This window comes from Gobius niger, assembly GCF_951799975.1.
Source record: "Gobius niger genome assembly, chromosome: 1".
Classification (NCBI taxonomy): Eukaryota; Metazoa; Chordata; class Actinopteri; order Gobiiformes; family Gobiidae; genus Gobius; species Gobius niger.
The window spans coordinates 31,833,048-31,852,662 of NC_136852.1; the positions used below are offsets into that span (position 1 = coordinate 31,833,048).

General features: G+C 44.1%; 1 protein-coding gene across 3 annotated transcripts in view; it reads right to left on the minus strand.

Annotated features, from left to right (window-relative positions):
* The window catches only part of bcas3 (BCAS3 microtubule associated cell migration factor), a 463,665-nt gene that overhangs the window by 319,793 nt on the left and 124,257 nt on the right, over positions 1-19,615 (minus strand). For all 3 annotated transcript variants that reach the window (XM_079559235.1, XM_079559236.1, XM_079559237.1), the window contains exon 16: positions 14,385-14,535. In XM_079559235.1, coding sequence (XP_079415361.1) covers positions 14,385-14,535 — 151 coding nt within the window. The remainder of the gene's footprint in view (positions 1-14,384; positions 14,536-19,615) is intronic.

Below are 19,615 nucleotides of genomic sequence, written 5' to 3' on the forward strand. Positions count from 1 at the left end.
CGTGGATGTCTCCCAGAAAGGAAGTGACCATATTTGGATTACAGTGTCATCTCAGTCACAGCCTTACGTGTTATAAGAGGATACAACATGTCAGCGATGCCATTTCATTTCCTTTTATTTAGTTATTTCACTCAAAAGTGACAATGAAAAACCTTTTGCAACAAAACTGCCAAGCCAATGGAAACAGAAATCTCCAACTCGCTAGTGGACAAAATCCCCGAAAATGAAAGTTTAAAACGAAGTATGTTCCTCCCCCTACATGTTCCAGCCATGTCCTAATGTGTAGAATGAGCCCAGACCTGTTTCACCACAACTGCCTCTGAAATCCTGCACTGTCACTCAGAAAGGTGTTCATTCAGGTCCGAAGTGCCGTCACGGACGAGAAATACAGAAGCTGCAGTTACACATATGACCTGAGATGGCAGTAGTGAGTATAAAACAACCAACTTGTAACTAATCTCTTTAAGGAAGAAAACTAGCTGAAAGTCTTCTGAACATTGACAACTGCATGAAAAATGTTTGTCTTGACCTTCCCCGTCTCGCCTTAATGATGGGAAAGTCGGGTCAAGATAACAGCTCTGATGCTGATGAGGCTGGTGGAAACATGACCATGAATTTAAGACTAATCCGCCACAAAGAACCTCTTTAGCTCCATCATCTTGCATCCATTCTGTTGACCTGGTCTCTACAGATGACGTCACATTTTCACTATAGGAGATCAGGAGGACAGGGATGGCCGAGCCAAGACCTTGATTTTGAGATTTCAGGTCTTCGGGAAGAAAAACAACCCTAAACCATTTAAGTCCCACCACCATTTTTCACTCAGGGTAATGATTTACTTTTTCCAAAAGGTCGTCCCTGTGTTTATGTCGAACCCGCTTCAAGTTTATGCTTCCAGAAACGTATATGTTGTCTCATCTGATCACAGCGCACCCTCATGTGAAACTGGAGAACTGCATGTTGGTGATGAAGGTGAGGTGGGATTGTCCTTTTTTGGAGACGTTCTGACACCTACGCCCGACTAACGTGAGCATTCGTTTCTAGTATTGACCAGAGGTGCTAATATTTCTGGCCAAACAGAGTCACGCTGGCCCTTGCCTTCCATTGGACGGATAAATTCAACTTTCAGAAAGCTGAGAATACGAATGCCGTACCCAAGGCATTTTCACTGCCTATAACATATTAGTTTAACAGAGCAGACCTGATTGTTTTACTGTTTTTCTTCCCCTTCAAATAATGTCAAAACAAATCGAAAATGTGCCTTCAAAGCGGTTCCCCTGTTCCCCCGTTTTTACACAGATAGCTTTGTCTGGCGAAGTGCGCAACACTCACAGGAGGAAGCAGACGTCCGAGCTCCAAGATGGATTCCGAGACTTTGGGGACTTTGAGGTGATTCATCTGTTCGAGCTGCTCCTAAACTGGGATACCATATCTTTGGCAAACGCAACATAGACATTTTTTTTTTTTTTTTCTAACCAACATCTGTCATTCCCCCCCCCACCCCACCCCCCGTCTTCACTTAAAAGAGAAGACGTACATGTGGAGAAACACGCAGCGCCCAATCCAAGCGTGTAAATGCGATAGAAAGGGGGGGGGGAAAAGGAAAAGAATAAAGTGGAGTCTAGTGTCTACGAAATCCCCCGGAATTCAGAATAATGGCATTTCCAGCACAAACTGTTAGTGGATCTTGACATGTGAATATATGGCCCGGTGTAATGTTGTGTAGTGCATTGTCTGAAGTGGTGATTTATGGGAGTTCCCCAAAGACGAGGGTTAAGGAGAACGGAGCATGTGCGTTAGCAAGAGGATGGGAAAAGCTAGGCAAAATCTGTAGCGTCTGTAGCAGAGCAGTACAGATGTATGGTTTTTACAATGTTTTTAAATGGGCAGACTCCGAAAATGTATGGACTGATGGATGGAAACTGCGAGGTGTAGGATATATATGCTTCATCAGTGTTCATAAACATAGGTGACTTGAAGCTAAAGGCTAACAGTATCAAATTATTTACTGCAGTTGTCTACTAGTTATTCCGTTTACTCCACTACATTTGAAAGACAAGATATGTGTCTACTCCACTACATTTCTTTAAAAGGACCCAAAGCAAAAAGTGTAAAACTGGCGGCATGTTTTGTCCCATTTAAAAGTCTTACGATGCACACTCCAGAACAGCAGGTGGCAGTGTGCAGACGTACGGTCAGTGTCACTGAATAACTGCAAGGAAGAAAATGTATTCCCGTTGCTGTACAATGGGTGAACTTGGGCACAGTCTTCAAAAGATTTATTATGAAGGGATTATTCTGTGTGTTGCGATAAACAGAAAAGTGGAAAAATGCTTTTATAAACACTTTTATAAACACAACTTTTGGACATATCACCAGTGGTTACACATCAGTAACATGTTGTCCACCACAAACTGTTTCAGTGCTGATTTAATTGCAATCTCCCCATAGGAATACAATGGACCAGGAGGTGACCATCGTCCCGCAATGGAGTAAAAAGCTCCGTAAAAAGGTGCACATGTAAAATAACTTAGGCAGCTTGAACATTGTAGTGCTGGAATATGGACATCTAAACTAACATGAGCATCACACACATCTCAGAGAATGTTTGCACAGGTCCACACTACAGAGTTAGCACGCGACAGAGTTATATTATAATAAGTCTAGTCTTTGCAATTTTACTAGTTGCAGCCATTAAAATTCCTCTTTTGAGCGATGCTTAAAGGGGCTAGATGCAAATTGGGCATTTTTATACTCAATACTGCTACCTCAGGTCTTACACGTAACTGCAGGTTCTATATTAAAGCAGTAATAAGTAACTCTTGCCCCTAGAGGCCATAAGCGCAACTGCAGATGTCGTAGCAAGTTGAGATTTTTTTTTTACGTATTATTTGTCCGTGAGAGTAAATCCTACGCTGACAGAAAAGGCAAAGGGACAGAGGGATATTGTACAGCCAATTACACAATGGAGATCATTTTTGGCTGTAAATAGCCTACCGTTTAAAATGGCGCTAGCCCGCAGTTAGCTTTGCCCGTTAGCCTGTTAGCTTCTCCTTCGTGATTCTATCCATGTGTATTGGTTGCTGTAGTTGTGGTGAACAGGTCTGAGCTCATTCTACACATTAGGACATGGCTGGAACATGTAGGGGGAGGAAAATATGAACATTTTTAAACTCTGTATAGTCCCTTTAACTACTCCCATTCTCTTAAAGCATGTTTCAATCATGGTTTCAACTCGTTTCTGGCTCTCTCAAACCCTTCCACACATCCAAATTGTTCACACGCATTCACATGTATAGCTTTTGAAATGGCAACGTGAAGCTTGTCGTCATCCCAACACGAATCAAATCTCAGTCTCGCCATTGACTCTTACAAATTGTAGCTTTAATAATACATAAATAAAGTACTTTGAAAATTCTGAGTTAGTATTTGAGGTTTTAATGTGATGTTCTCTGCTGTACTATTGGCTCTAGAATGGAGGAAAGAGGCCCTGGATGTCCCGATTAGGCCTGAGCACTCACCATTGTTAGCCTGTCCCACTGAGGGCCCTCAATGTGGAGGAAAAGAAACTCCTGGACATAGCGACCAGCAGTCATTTTTTCCCAAATCCCCGGATTAGAAGAAGGGGTCAGACAAACATGGATAGGAAGCGGCTCGCGTTGTTGATGTTGTGAAACAATCCGTCTCCGGTCTGTTTAGTGACTGGGGACACCAATCAAACTAACACGCTGTGGTTTGTTGAGACAAGAGCTTGGAGTGTTTGTGTCTCCGCTCCTTTTTTTTTTTTTTTTTTTAGCCTCGCCATCGTCTGTGCAGCTCATGTTAACAAGCTCTTACATTCACTCAGCAACAATTACACGGGGAACTTCTGCTGCTTCCAAATCTTGTCTTGGTTTTAGCTTGAACCCCCCCCCCCCCCCCCCATCACTCCACTGTTAACAAGTACACAGTGCAAGTGTTGTCCAGGAAGTGTCCATCTGTGCGTGTCTCCGAAGTTTACGACACATTAGCGCAGGGAGGGCTGTTCCTGTATTTACGCTGCGCCGCAGAGATAGTGACAGAGCTTCGTAAACAGTTTACAGTAAATAGCCCCGCTCCCCGCAGCAATAAACGTCCGATGAGACTGAACTCTCTCCCCGTTTGGGCCAAACGCAAACCCCCCGGGCCAATCAAAGCAACGCACTCCGGATTTAGCCCGTCGGCAGAGGATGCGCCGGGGGGTGGAGGAGCCGAGAAGTTAAATATTATTGCATCAAATGAATGAGCTATAAAATGAGTTAGTTGAGATCCAAATGTATTCCCGACTTTCCTAACACACATTCCAAACATCACCCTGCTTCGGGATGAGTTTGTAAGCACTTTTCACAGCTAATTATGCCACTTCCGGGTTTAGGAAATCGAAAAAACAATTTACAAATGTCTATATACACAATGTACTGCAAGGGGCCAAACAGACTTATCTGTACAAGGATGAAAATAGTTCTATAATTTATACCACAGTTATTAAACGCTCACAGAAGGCAACTATGTACCTTCTCACACATGCATGAAATAATATTGTTACTTTCTTTGTCTACTTGAGCTCAAAGCCGTAACTTTGGAGGCATTCAAGCACAAATCAGAGGAAGGGCTCAGGTCACTGCTCCTTTATCAGTGCTGTATAACTGTATAACACTTTGACTTCACACTTTACCAGCAGCGGAGGTTTTGTTAAGCATATTCCCTGATGCACAAGTCGGTTTTCACCTTATTTTGCTCCTAATCATGATCGACTTGAAGTGCTTCCTTTAGCATACAGCTATGTTTGTTGACAGACTCTAACAGTCTGTGACGACCAATTTGAGCAAACCATCGGCTGCTTCTTTTAAGGAGGTCAGAGCACGCTGCTGCTTCTTATTGTAGGCGGTTTACTGTAATTTGTCACTGTCATTACATGAGTAAAGCTCTGTGAAGGAAAGCATGTGATGCATTGTAAATGATAATTGCTGAGCTTATGTTAATAATGGAGAAAGAATGTAGCTAATGGCTAAAAGGCTATATTTGTAATGTGTATTTCGACGTATGCACCTGATAGGGCACTGCAGATGGGAATGGCAATAGATAAATCTGGGAAAAAGCAACTTTTCAGTAAGATTAATGTATACTGCACATGGTACCAGTTAAATGAACTTATAACCAAAATGTGTCTCACTTATATTTATAAACTGATTTATAATGTAGCCTTCAAAAAAGTAAAAATGGCCAAAAGATACCATCAGAAATGGGCACCGTCATTAATTGTCTACTTCCACTTAGTTGATACACACGGGGCAGCCCTCCATGCAGCCTCCTTCTCTTGTTGGTCCCGCTGTGTGGAAGTATAGAAAAGTGCTCCGGTGGGAATCATGGTGCTACGGTTTGTCTCCAAACATCTCCGCTTGACAAATGTGCATGCTGTTTGGGTGTAATGTAGGCCCTATGTGAGCTGCCACTTATCAAAGGCTGCACAGAGGAGAGTGTGTTTTATTTTCAATTCTATAGGACCCCTGCCAATGCCCCCTGCTGGGTAAGTGTGTGTGCTGGGTAATGGAGGGAGGGGGCAAAAGGGTAAAGGGTCTATATGCACTGATCTACTTAGTACTTCCACTGGGAGAGGGTCGAAAGTCGGGAGAAGTCAAAGTAGTGATGTAAGGAAAGAGCTGAATGACAAACTTTACAAGACGGACTTACGGCGCAGTTATACGGAGATTACAGTCGGACTTTGTCTCAACACCAAGTCAGTGTATGACATTTAGGTGTTTGTCCTAATTCCAGAAACGGGTAGTACTCCGTTATAGTTAATTAAAGTTTTATTACACAGCACCTCCTACTTCTACTGGAGTGCCTCTATATTTAGTTTGAGTACGCTTTAGTAAAACAGTTGGTTACTCTATCCTCCATGACTAAATCGCTGTGATAAAAGCATCATAACAGATGGAAATGAATCAGACTTCATTTAAAGTGGGCGACACGGTGGCACTGTGAGTAGTGCTTGTGCTTCACAGAGAGAAGGTCCCAGGTTCGATTCCCGGCCGGAGGGGCCGTTCTGTGTGGAGTTTGCATGTGAAGGTAGTGTGTGAGTGAGTGGTTGGAGGTGGTCGGAGGGGTCGATGGCACAGATTGGCAGCCTCGCTTTCGTCAATGGGGTCAAGTGGCTACAATCATAGCTTGAATAATGACTACAGTGGAGCTTTCAGAAACTTGGTAATACAAGTGTAAGCCATTATTTGTATTACAATATTTATCTAATTATCTTTTTTTTTCTGCAGTAGTCTTTGTTGTCAGTAGTTGTTGAGTCTTTGTCAAATGATAAAAACATTGAATCATCCAGAGGGTCATATACAAAGCGTTTGCTCATGTGCAAAAGTAGATCAGCAGCAGAGTCATTTTCACATTTTTTCCTCGTGCAGCATTCTCTCATTTACATATCACATCACATCAGGGGCCCTAATTCCAAGATACAGCACGATCAAATGGTCAATTTGGTGCACATTTTATTTTCAGCCTGCACTTGTTATTTATCACCTGTCTTCATAAATGCCCCCTTTAGACTTTTACACACAGCTAGCACTCTCTCTACTGTAAGATGTTTTACTTTGACTTGAGTAGTTACTAATGATGAAAGTAACATTACTACTCTTCCCACCACTGCCAATTTCTACACAATGACAACACTGGATCTTTGGACATTGCAGAAGTTTATTGAAACGGTGAATGTGCTGTAATCAAAGCTAAAGGCGTCCAAAAAAAAAAAAAAAGGAGAATGTGACCGATACAGCGACCGCATCACTCAATCATCGGTCAGTCGTAGTGAAGAGGGAGCTGAGTCGGGGGGCAAAGCTCTCGATTTACCGATTGATCTACGTTCCCACCCTCACCTATGGTCATGAGATTTGCGTAATGACCGAAAGGACAAGATCGCGAATACAAGCGGCCGAAATGAGTTTCCTTCGCAGGGTGGCTGGGCGCACCCTTCGAGATCGGGTGAGGAGCTCAGTTACCCAGGAGGAGCTCGGAGTAGAGTCGCTGCTCCTTCACGTCGAAAGGAGCCAGCTGAGGTGGCTCGGGCATCTTTTCCGGATGCCTCCTGGTCGCCTCCCGCGGGAGGTGTTCCAGGCATGTCCTAGTGGGACAAGGCCTCGTGGAAGACCCAGGACACGGTGGTGGGACTATGTCTCCGAGCTGGCCTGGTGTCGCCTCGGGGTCCCCCCAGAACAGCTGGAGGAGGTGTCTGTGGACCGGGAAGTTTGGGCATCTCTGCTGAGACTGCTGCCCCCGCGACCCGGCCCCGGATAAAGCGGAAGAAAATGGATGGATGGATGGAGAATGTGACCTTTTTTTGTGGCGACTTCTTTTGCTCAGGCAGTGTTATGTAACCAAGTTCCAATAAAATAGCCCAAAGAATCGGACTGTCTCTTCTTCAGTCCTGGGCTCCAGAGGAAACAATTTAGGGCACCCTGAGCATGCAAACACAGAAAGACCCCCAGGAATTGAACCCAGGGCCTTCCCCTTATGAGGGAAGACAAACGGGACATTGTCAAAGATCGAACATAAAACACCTTTGACCGAATGCGGGTCTGGCCCTATACTGACCATGATAAAGTGAGGGTCGGTCATCCATCCCAGGGCATGTTAACAGAAGGAGACGGTGTACATTTCCAAAGGTGTAGCATTGATGAAAACCGATCACTCTGCACCCATCTGCCACTGACCTCCAGCTTGCCCCCCCCTGAGTCCGAGTCTTTAACAGTTCATTTGTGGATACTTCTCACATGAAAGACGCAGGAACCACGTGAAAGAAAGTCGATCCCTTCTTACATGTCTTGCTTTCACACGCATTACAGATGGGTCAGGGGAGTTACCAGCACCATGAACGTCACAATCCCACCCCGCGTTCCAAAGAGTGGCCTGACCTGTGCTAAGGTTAGGGCCACGACCCCGCGGTAGAACAATACCCATCAGCACTTAATGCCGGCTACAGTGCAAAGAAATCCCAGCAAAAAGAGGTGATTTGTGCAAATGTTTTAGTGCCATGTGACGGTCTGTAAGCCCGATGACAATGGCTGTGGGCTCTCCGCTCTCACTTGGAAGCATTACGGTAATCTATGCCCATCTGTGCCAGTTCATAGGGTCCCTCATCGTGGCTTGAAAATTGTCATCAGAGGGATTTCGCTTTTGTTTTATAGCCGTTTATGCATTTGGATTTTCATTTGAGTCGTGTTAAAAGTAGTTCCTGAGTGTTGTGTGTGCGTGTAGTTGGGATAAACCCTTAAAATGTAGCCCCCCCCGCCTCTCACACACACACACCAAAGCAGTGACAATAGGACGGTGCAGTGTAATCCCTTCCAGAGATTACGCCGTGCCTTTTTTGACGGGAACGGATTTTTATTTGAGCGACACGTATCTCGTTATCGGACATGCCTCGCAAATCAAATGTGTCTATAGGGATGTTCACACTGCAAGACCAGATTAATCTGTCTCCTTGTTTTGGGACTGGCTGTTCAAAAGGCTTGTCCTGCGCGTAATCCGCAAGTGCTCAAAAGAAACAATGTACAAGAGTTACTTTTGATCATGGATTTAATTTCTTATCTATGCGTTTGGAATTGGTCATGCTTTCTGTCTATACCGTGTCCAGCTCGATCACAGGCTTTGGAAAAACATATCATTGCGATTGTTCTGACAAGTGTGGTGTTTGCCATTCAGTTTGACATGTATGCTTTCAGTATCTGCATCTGCAATGATGCGGTCGTGTCGGACTGTTGTGTTGTAAAAAGAGCGGAGTGAAAAGGCGTCACCCTCGATTTACTGATCGATCTACGACTGAAGTACCCTCACCCACTGCCATGAACTGTGAGAGATAAGAATGGACTTATTGTGGCTTCTCCTTCCTGTGACCGTAAGGGAGTGCCTGCAACTGGCTCTGGAAGTTCCTGGACTTTAAATTGAAACATTTTTGCCCCTCTTTAAGTCATTGAACACAGGCTTGTCATTCTGACCTCCACATGCTCGTCCTCATTTTATCCATAATTTTACAGTCTATGGTCATGACCAGGGATGGGCACCATTAACCGAAAAGCTCCGGTCGGGGGCGGTATCGAAAAATGTTAATCCTTTCGGTGCCAACTTTCGGTTCTTTTTCTCTCCAGATGTCAATATATGACCCGCACCCAGTCTTAAAAAAGCAACATGGACGTGTGCACAGATAAAGAGCCGCTTCAGCGCAAATGGAGCTTAGGAAAGGCTGTCATTCATAGCGAAGAATAGCTATAAGTTGCTAAACTTTTGTAATAGAGATGGCAGAGCCGCGGTCTGTGTCAGGACTGAGCCAGGACGTAGACTACACCGGTTGTAAAAACCCAGAGCTAAACAAAACCAGGACTGAAGAAGTGTTTTTAGGCAAATTGAAAAGCAAAACCAAGCAGTGACAACAAGAAAGACGTCTTTAGCTTTAGCGACAGGCCCACGGTGGCTGAGCTTACGGGCTCTTGTTTACAACTTTACAAGCAGCTGCAGAGAGAGGAATATCAAAGATTGTTTGTGGAAGAGTGAGCGCTCACTCTGTATTAGACATTTTTGGTACAAATTTGGTAAATTATTCGCAGCAGAGTGAGCGCTCATCTTTGAGTGTGAAGTTGCTTTCGCTTTGTCGAACAGCGCAGTGTGTTTAGAAAAGTTTAGCTGAAAGAAAACGGAGTCATGATGTGGATCTGTCCTGTCCCTGCAGCTCAGGAGGTAATAATGTCCTTTCTCTCTTTTTATCACGGTTTAAATGGGAATTCTGCTCACATGAAGTTACAGGCGATGCTGCTGCGGCCTGTGTAGCTTCTGCTAAGCTGTTTTAGGACTTTTTCCTGAACTATACTTTTGTATACACGTTATTTTTATTGAATTAAAATAACATAGGTATCGGAAAAAGTACCGTTAAGGCACCAGTACCGAAAATCAGGTATGGTTAAAGTAGTGCTATCGAAAAAAAAAATCCCATCCCATCCCTAGTCATGACCCAACAGAGTCCTGACGAGACCAGATACAAGCGGTTCAAATGAGTTTCCTCTGCAAATACGCACTTTAAAACACATTCTTGTACTAGATTCAAACTTCGCTTTTCATTCAAGTGATGGGCGTGTTGTGCACTTTGAACTGGATTCCTCAAATGTACGGCTCGTTGCAATAAAAACTCTACAGTCGACACCTCACTGTCCTTTCACAAAACCCAGGGATCACTCGTGCGTCCACCATTTTGACCGAGGCTTCCAGGAAATGAGAAAGCGGGTCGTACTCCTCCTAAACTTGTCTGCTCCTGGGGGAGCGTTTTGATCGCTTGCAGAAGTTTGGCCCGGCGCCTCGCCTCGTCTTCCTGCCCTGCCCTGAACTCGGAGAGGGGTTATCAGACGGGATACTGGGCCACATCCGAAAGCACTCCCCACACTCCCCCAGAAGAAACGGCCGCATTAGCGCACAAACGTGGGAGGTGGGTCCCATCCGCTTTGATGTTTTATAATTTAGAGCTCATGAGGAGAAAAGGCAGTGCGTAAACTTTGGTGGTGGTCCACTGTTTGGCTCGGAGCTCAGATTATCAGAGAACCTGGTCTAGTTGGACAGTAAACGGGTGGTAAAAATACTTCGAGAGGTTAAGTGTTCAGTCCATAAAACGTCTTTTTAAGTAGCAGGAGTTGGCAGAATTTAAAGGCCAAGATTCTTTTTTTTCCAGTAGTGGAGTGAAATTTGTTTTGTCCTTTAAGCTGACTTTCCACTGGCGGGCTTTTCCACAGCGGTGGCCAGGGTCAAACCGGTCAGACCAAGTATACGTTTTGGGATGGTCTCTGGCTCGTACTATCGTGACGTGAACAGACTGCTGATAGGCAAATGGGAGAGTTATAGTGTGTAAAATAGTGACATTTTCGTAAAAACAAGATAAGATAATCCTGTATTGATCTCACAATGGACAATTCAATTCAAACTCCGTGCAAAAAATCTGGCCGTTGTTCTTATCAGGGACCCCCAGACGTTCCTCACCCCGGACGCTTCCTCCAACTCCTGGGACGAGCCCAAACCATCTCCCATCCGCCGTGGAAGAGAGAGGAGGTGAACGCAGGCTAAACAGCTGGTGTGGCCCTGGTGCTGTGTGCCAGCGGAGATGTGCTCATACAGGTGTAACACAGCTGCTCCTCTCACATCTCCCTCCTCCTCCTCCCCCCCCCCCCCCTGCAACCGTCCCGTACGAGCCCCGTCACACGTCCCGCAGACAGATGGGGGGCTGCAGCTAACCATAGCGTGAAACAGCTGATACGAGCCCACGGAAGGGAGGACAACCTGCTGCTGTTTCAGAGGGGAGAGAGGAGCAGGGTCTGAACAGCTGCGTGTCCCTGTGCATTACTGTGATGAGCTCGGCCTAATGGGTTTACAACTGAAGCACGCTCTACGGCGGAGGAAGACAACAGATGCCTGAAACGCCCGGAGATGACCGGATCGGAACACTTGCATCGGCATTGGAAGGTGTTCATGATGTACGGATGAAGACATGATCGCGCGATGTTTCGATCTGTTGGCTGTTTGATCTCGACAGAGTGAATCCTTCCGCTTTGTCTCACCCTCTCCCATGTGAAAACACTTCCCCACAGCAATCAGAATCAGCCCATGTGCAGGTGGGAACTAAAGCACACTTGGAAAGACGGGACTCGGGCCAAGTTGATTGAGGCACATATGTATATTGGTGTTGGAAGGTAGCCATGTCCCGTTAACAGAGTTTCTTGAGGTTCAAACATGATTAGAACTGAAAAGCCGGTTACACTTTATTTTACACGACGATACATTGTACCTGCCTAATTTAGTACAGTTTTATGAGCTCTTTCATAATGTGTACTAACTAATGATATGTATTTGTAGTTTGGAGATACATAAAGTAATAATACATAAGATCCTAACTCTAACCCTAACCTTAAAGGAACAGGCCACCATTTTTACACACTGAGATATGTTCTTAGCTGAGCTTAGACGAATTGAAGCATAACCGTCTGGTCTTTTTTTTTGCTCAGTTACGCAAAAAAAAAGACCAAAGATCTTGTTAACATTTAGCCTCTCCCAGCATAATTCCAAACGGAATGAAGTTGGAAGCTACAGGCGCTCTTCCACGGGCACAAAGACCAGACAGGTACGCATCAACTCGTCTAAGCTCAGGTAAGAACATATCTCAGCGTGGAAAAACTGTGTGCCCTCAGACACGCAAAAAGACCAAAGCTGTTGTTAGCATTTGGCATCTCCCAGTTTATTCCTAAGTTAGAAGCGACCAAGCTCTTCCACGGGCACTCACAAAGACCAGTGAGGTACACATCAACTCGTCTAAGCTCAGGTAAGAACATATCTCAGTATGGAAAAAACGGTGGCCTGTTCCTTTAAGGGTCTAATGTCTTATTACATAACGTTCCTTCAAAGTACTAATACACATTAATCCATTGTGTATGTACTGCATAGGTACAAGTTATTACTGATTGCTACTAAGCAGATTACATTGTATAAAATTTGGTTCAATGTATCAAGGGCAGTGTAAAATAAAGTCCAACCGAAAAGCCAAAAGGAAGAAAATGACTGGAATTGTTGCTTCCAGTACCAGAGCTGCTTCTGAGGTGGACAAGACTGTTGAGATCCATTAGAACTAGTTTTAGAATTAATACAGTAACTCGTATGCACTATGGACCCATTCCGTGTAACTTTGCAGGAGTCTGTGGATGGAGACTAATGGAGGCTCTGGTTATAGGAACTGCTTTAGAACTGCACAAGACTACCGGCTATTCCCAGGCCTTTCTGTGTGGATTTTGCATGTTCTCCCCATGTCTGGACGGGTTTTCCCAGGGGTGCACTGCTCCCGTTTCCCGCATCAAGCCAAATCATGTCCAGTGGGCTAAAACCTTCACAAAGGCCATGGCTGAGGATATGGAGATGGGTCCCCGGGCGTCCCATGACATTGGACAGTTCGCCCTGTGGCACTGGATCACTGATTTGTCAAATGCTCAGGTCAAATTTGACTATGTGGACATTAAAGTCTATCACAAAAAAACAAATAATCATGGCCAAACAAAAGCTATTTATATTGCATGCTCCAAAACAAATGCGGCCATGCTTCTAATGACCCCGTGTGCCTTTGTTTTCAGTGTCGGCCACCGCAGAATCACGTCTATTTTCTTTACAAGGATGGCGCTTATCGAATGTCCCTGGCGTTATTAAGCCCTTACATCTGCAGCTATCATTATTGGGATTTACTATTCAAACAGGCCATGGAAATCACATTTAAATTGAAATATTAAAATGCCGGGACTTGAGTTTGCGGCCACCTGTCCTGTATGGAAATGCCCGTATACGGCACCGGCATGCCCGCGCTCCGGAGCTTAAAACGACACAGGGCCGTCCCCCCCCCACGCAGACGGGGGACACAGACAGCCCCGAGGTGATGTGAGGAGAGCGGCCCCGAGGAGAAGTGCTGTTGTTTTTGCGTAAGGCGCTTTTGTAAAACGCGCCCGGGAGGAGATGGGTTCACCTGCCGCGCCTGAGCCTTTAATAGAGATATGCAAAGGATGCGGCCCGTTGAGACGGGGGGGCGGGAGGGATCCACGAGGCTTCTGCTGCGGCGCGGGAGCTCGCGGCCCACGGAGCGAGAGAGGGCCACGGCCGCGCGACGCGAGATTCATGACGATCGAATCAAATTACAAGCAAATTGAAGCGAAGCAAATCACCCGGGCTGCAATTATCTAGGCAAAGCAACCTCCTCTGCAGAGACGTAAATGCTCCTGCGTCTCCATGGTGAACGTCGTCGCTGTTTGTACACAGAGATATTTCAATTAGCAGTTCTGTTTTGTAAAAAATCTGCAGCATGTGTTTAACATTCCACTTATCTATGTAAAGTTAAACTACTTTAGAGCATTTCAGTAGCTGTTTAGATCTCTGTTGTTTACAGTCGTTCTCAAAATCATCTTTGGGGTGCAGATTTACCCCTAGGCCAGACCTATCCCGTAACTATCCTTTTAAAGCACTAAAATGTTCAATGAAGGACTGGACTATTGGTGACAAAAGTGCTGGGTATCGTTAAAAAGGTTTTGTTTGTGGGTTTCCTTGTGGGTTTCCTTGTGGGTTTCCTTGTGGGTTCGGACACAGTGCTAGTCACCAAGACCAAGTAGTTGGGAGAGTCAAGACAGGCTTTTCTTTCACTGGTTTATAATAGGGAGATACCATTTGTTGCTGAACCCTCCTCCGATAAAGTTAGAGTTGGCTACACACAAATAAATAATGCTAAAAGAATGAAAGGATCCCCAGCACAACCGTCACAAATGCCCCAGATGAAATCCTTTAGGTAACACCGAGCAGCCTGTACTCACCCGGTGCGTTTGGTGATGGTCCCCAGGGTCATGGGCTGCTTGATCTGGGCCAGAGGAGGCACCACCGTGAGGCTGGGCAGAGGGGACAGACGAGGGTTCCCCATGTTGTTATTGGCCAAGTTGTTGTACGAGTCCTGGCTGCTCAGCTTGGCTGCAACAGGAGCAGAAAAAAAAAAGAGTACTTGTGTTAGTTCATATTGATAAATCTATGGTGATGTGGCCATGTTACTCTAATATATTACTGATGAATGAGATTGAAAAACTAGCGTCTTGTGTCAAGAATCCAGCCTTAGCGCCTTTGAAAATATTTCATATTAGACCTTGTTGTCCGGCTTTGATTCAAGCTGTTAGGCCCAATAAACACAGATTTTAAATAAGGATGGTGTATTTTAAACAACAAAATAATCAACATCTGTATCCTCCATAAACTGCACAAAAACTAAATTGAGCAAAAATTTGAGACAATTGAAACTTCAGAGTGTTTTAGGCCAAGCAATGTCAGTATTAACCTAGAAATGTCGATCTAATGCCAGTGGGAATTACAGCGTTTTAATGTTATCGAAGACCTTCATTTTGACAGAATGAATGTGATGCTTTTTAACGAAACCCTAAAGGCTGTCGACTGTCGAGCTCCTTGATTCTCTGTGAGACTCAAGGACACAGGAAGCTTCAGACACAGCTGCGGAAAAGTCAATATCAAAAGAGCGGACAGGAAACACTAAAAATGGCATTGTGACTGTCCCATACATTATTCATGGGCCGCAGCTCGCAGTCCGGCCGGCGCTCCTTACAGATGCTAATGCGCGGCGCTGCTCATTTGGAATCACATTGAGAGATTTAGGCCACGCTCTGACATGACCACCACCAGCTGAGCGTGTCCAACGCATTTCAACACTTTATTTCATGCAACAAAAGTGACGCATTAGCGTAGCATATGCTAAACTCAAGGGCTTGTACGGGAAACACGGCCTGGCCTAAAGAGGCTCACCACTGGTGGTCGGGAAGATACAGAGGCTAATGGAAATGGGTGGATTTACACAAAACATGAAGGACATTTTGAAGGGTTTTCAGATATAACCAAACAATGGGTATGTGGAATAATTACTGCGCATAAGAAATCATGATTAAAAAGGAAGATTCCCTTGAAATATAAACATTATTATTTTAATTATCAGCGATGGGCCATGAGAGAGTCCCAGTTTTATCCATAGATAATGAAACTCTTAATCCCAAGGACCGGCCAAATCAATAGGCGGCACGGGGGCCAGATCCGGCCTGCCAAACAGGTCTGGTCGACTGCCGATTTCCCATAATGAGTAAACAACATCATATTATTATATTATATCATTATATTTTATTATATTATTATAATCTAACTGCTAAGGTGCACAGCAGCATAATCTCTCACTGAGGAGGCTCTGCCTTAAACATCAGTATCACAGAACAGTGCGGTGCTTTTGTTTAGCCGCTGTAATCAGCAGAGCTAAAGTATGTCCTTTGTTTTGGACTATTAAGTAGTCATGTGCTTCTGGTGTGCGCTGAGAGTCAGGCCTTCAATAAAATACAATAGAACTGGAAAAATGGTGTTGAAATAACACGGTGGTGCAGCCCAGTGCAGGCAAATCCGGCCCTCCAGTATTGAACCTCTGGCCCTATAACTTATAACTAAGATCAAATGTGAAAAATGCTATCAATTCCTTTAAAAATGTATTTGCTGTATGTACAACACTGGCATTTGTAGAAACTGGTGCTTTACTTTGGGCTACAGTTGGGGGGTTTGGCCCTTGGTCTTTTGATGATGAAGAAAATGGGCCCTCCATCAAGCCTCTGCGTAGCCAAGTCATCTGCTGATGCTGCAGTTTTAAAAATGACTTAAAATGTTGGAATATAATTACAACTTTTATGTTTCGGCCAAATTCTATTTGGGCATCATGGTGATGTATTTCTCATTTACTCATCCCCAAAATAGGAACACATTTGGTGCTGGAGAGGGGGTTCCCAGTGGACAATGACCTCCAAAAGGTCTGGCCAGGTAAAACATATAATTGAACAGTCCTAATGTTTAGAGTGTTTCTTCATCCTTTCTTTATAATAACACTTCATTGGTATAAAACTAGGATTAATCCTCACCCCTGACATAAGTAATAACTATCAAAACATGAAAAGCGTTCATGCGCTTTAAACATGCTGAAAGTGTGCGCTGTGAACTGAACTTTAAATGTAAAACATGCATTGCAAATCTAATAGTTCCCAAACTGACCGCGTTGCCTTGTTGGTGATCTGTTTTCCCCTTTTCTTCGTGCGCAGGGAAACCCCAGCCTGATTCGGGGGCCCTCAAACACTTCAGTTCAAGGCCTCGGTGATTGAAATAACCAACTCAAGATGCAAAGGGTCTGCACAGGCCTAATCACAGCCAATCAGCAGCCAGTCGCACACATACTACACTTAAGCCATTCAATACTTTCTCCACTTTGAAACCCACTAAAAACCAGAGAGGAGAGAGAGACGGCACTTTTAGAGGGTGCAACAAAATCACAACAGAAGTAGCACAGGGACAGGGAACAAACTTACAGGACATCTTATGGTCAAGGTAATAAACTGAGGAGTTATCCTGATCGTGTACATATAGAGTGAATATAGTCATTTCAAAACAAATCCGGAATAGGGCCTTTAAAGTGTAAATACTGATGAAAAAAGTACGAATAATATGTAGTTATGTATGTCCTGCATTGTAACGGACCGATGGCCTAGTTTGGATGGTTTTGGACATTTAAATTATTATATTTTTGGTTCAATGCATTGTGAATTTTATGGCGTTTGTCTTTTGAAATATTTGTGTAATTGTTTTGGTAAATGTTATTTTAGAAAGGACAGCTCACTGAGATCCATATGAATAAATGAATCAACTTGTTATCACAGGTCCCATCTTACTATCCTGTTTTAACTCGATTGTTTAGCTCACAGGGTTTATACAGGCAGATGCTAGATTTGCAAATATTTCATCAAACAGAGGAAGGAGAATTGGACAAAAAAATGTGCTCAATTTCAGCCAAAACTGCATCTCAATATGTTAAACACCATAAATTTTGGTATTTTCGATGGATTAACACAGTAAAAATTATCATTCAATATCATATTTTTCCAAGAATTTTAGATTTAATGCCAGCTTCAATCGAAATGAATGCTCTTTAATGACATTTAAAAACATAATAGCGTTTTCCATCACATTCAGTACGAGCTGCTCCATGTTAATGAAGGTTGGTGTTGTTTTGTTGCTTTTTTTCAAACAGTACTGTTATAGTACTACACCATTACACACACACAAGCGACACCAGGTGTAATTGAGCATTTGTTACATCCCCATTCAGAACGCCCCGCCGATGTTGAAACAGGGTCAATGTAACTTTCCTACACAAGCTTTACACACACAATGAAAAGAAACATGGTGGACAAACACAAAACCATAAGGCTCTTTATGAACGGTGGCTTTCTGGACAAATACCTTTTCAGCCAATTCACCATGGCGAAAAACGCTGGCTCTACGGAAATTACTCCAAGTTCAAGAGCTCGCGGAGAGGGTGAGTGTTTCGTCCTGCGCCCATTCTTCGGCTTAATCGGTGATTGACAGGCGCGCGACATAATAGGCCCGATAGGAGGGTAGGAGGCAAGGGAAGAGGGCTAGGAAATAGGACTTCAAAGGTCATAATAAGGGTCTAGGAGGTAGGGAGTAGGAGGAGGAAGAGCGGATTAGTTTGTTATTTTTTTTTTCAGGAGGAAAGAGGGAGATTTGGAGTGGTTTTTGGCCTAATCGTTTAGATCGTTAGCGAGCATTGCGGAGGGGTTTTGTGCCGCGCTAAAAGGCCCCGCTGCGGGCCCCCAAGAGCCAACAATGCGACTTGACCTTGGACAAAAAAGAGAATAAGAGAGAGAGAAAGAGAGAGGCTTTTACTAAAATGTGCTGGTAGTTCCAGAACAGCAGCGGCTCCGCACGGACAAGTACCTTGTTTTGGATTTTGTATAGGTCCGGCTTTTGTGAGCGAAGGACAGGAGGGAGGGACAGGAAGGAGACGAAAGGGCCTAATGGGGCTCCAGCATAAAGACAGCGGTGGACATCGGATCTAAACATTTTTCATTCAGGTTAGAGGGATTCTTGGAACAATATGTGGGCTCCATTGTGCTTAAAAGCAGTTAGTGGTTTATGAACATTGTGTGGATGATTAATAGTTTTTACTGAAAACTGTTGCTGTTGCATCTGTATCTGACCCTTTAATCAGGAAACTCCGTAGTTCATGTCGTGACTAGGGATGGCCGATATATCGGCGCCGCTGATATTATCGGCCGATATGTGTCTATTTTTGACTTATCGGTATCGGTCCGATATTGGGAAATATCGGCCGATATTTTTTTTCCCCCTTTAATTATTTACTGCACCGTAATGTCTTAGCGCACCTGAATGCAGCAGCGGTGTAGACGGGCTAAACTGACCTGACTGGGCCAACAGTTTATTCAAATGATCTAAAATAAACAGTGGCTCCTAAAAATAAAGAACCTCCAGCATAAATTCACACGTCTACAAAAGAATATATGTTTTTACTAAGTTTAAACAAAGTGGAGCGGACACTTGGACACCACAGAGATGCAGAGCCACAAGTTGCTGCTGTAACAAACTGGACTAAATCTGCCTCCATGGACATTATTCTGAGTCAGGATTAACAGGAATCATTTTCTGATGGATTATTTGTTGCTACATCTGAGTGGTGAGTTTTGCAAAAGTTTCTCCATCCTGACGCCAGATTTATAACTTTGTTTGTTAGCGCTAGCATAGCTTCTAACAGGCTAAAGGCTACAACACGTAAACATGACCTTTCTGTCATGTAGGTCTAACTACAGTGATGATAATGTCTGTATTCACGCTTACTCTGCCCACTTTTGTCATGTTAATGACCCGTGAAAACGAGGCGTTATGTCGCATTTTCGCGCATATTTAATTAGACGCATTTGCGATCGTTCGCACATTTATCATTGAAAACAATGCAGTTCAAAGCTCAGGCTAATCTTGTAAATCTACTGTTTGCTTTTTGCCAGCTCTAAACCAACTCTAAATCTTCAGTCTGGCCTCATAAGTTATTATTATTTTATTTTTTTGCAATTCCAAAGCTTCATACAGAGCAGTGTGTCCTTTATCAGATTTGTTTAAAGTTAAAACATGTAGCTTAAATAACATGGTAGGC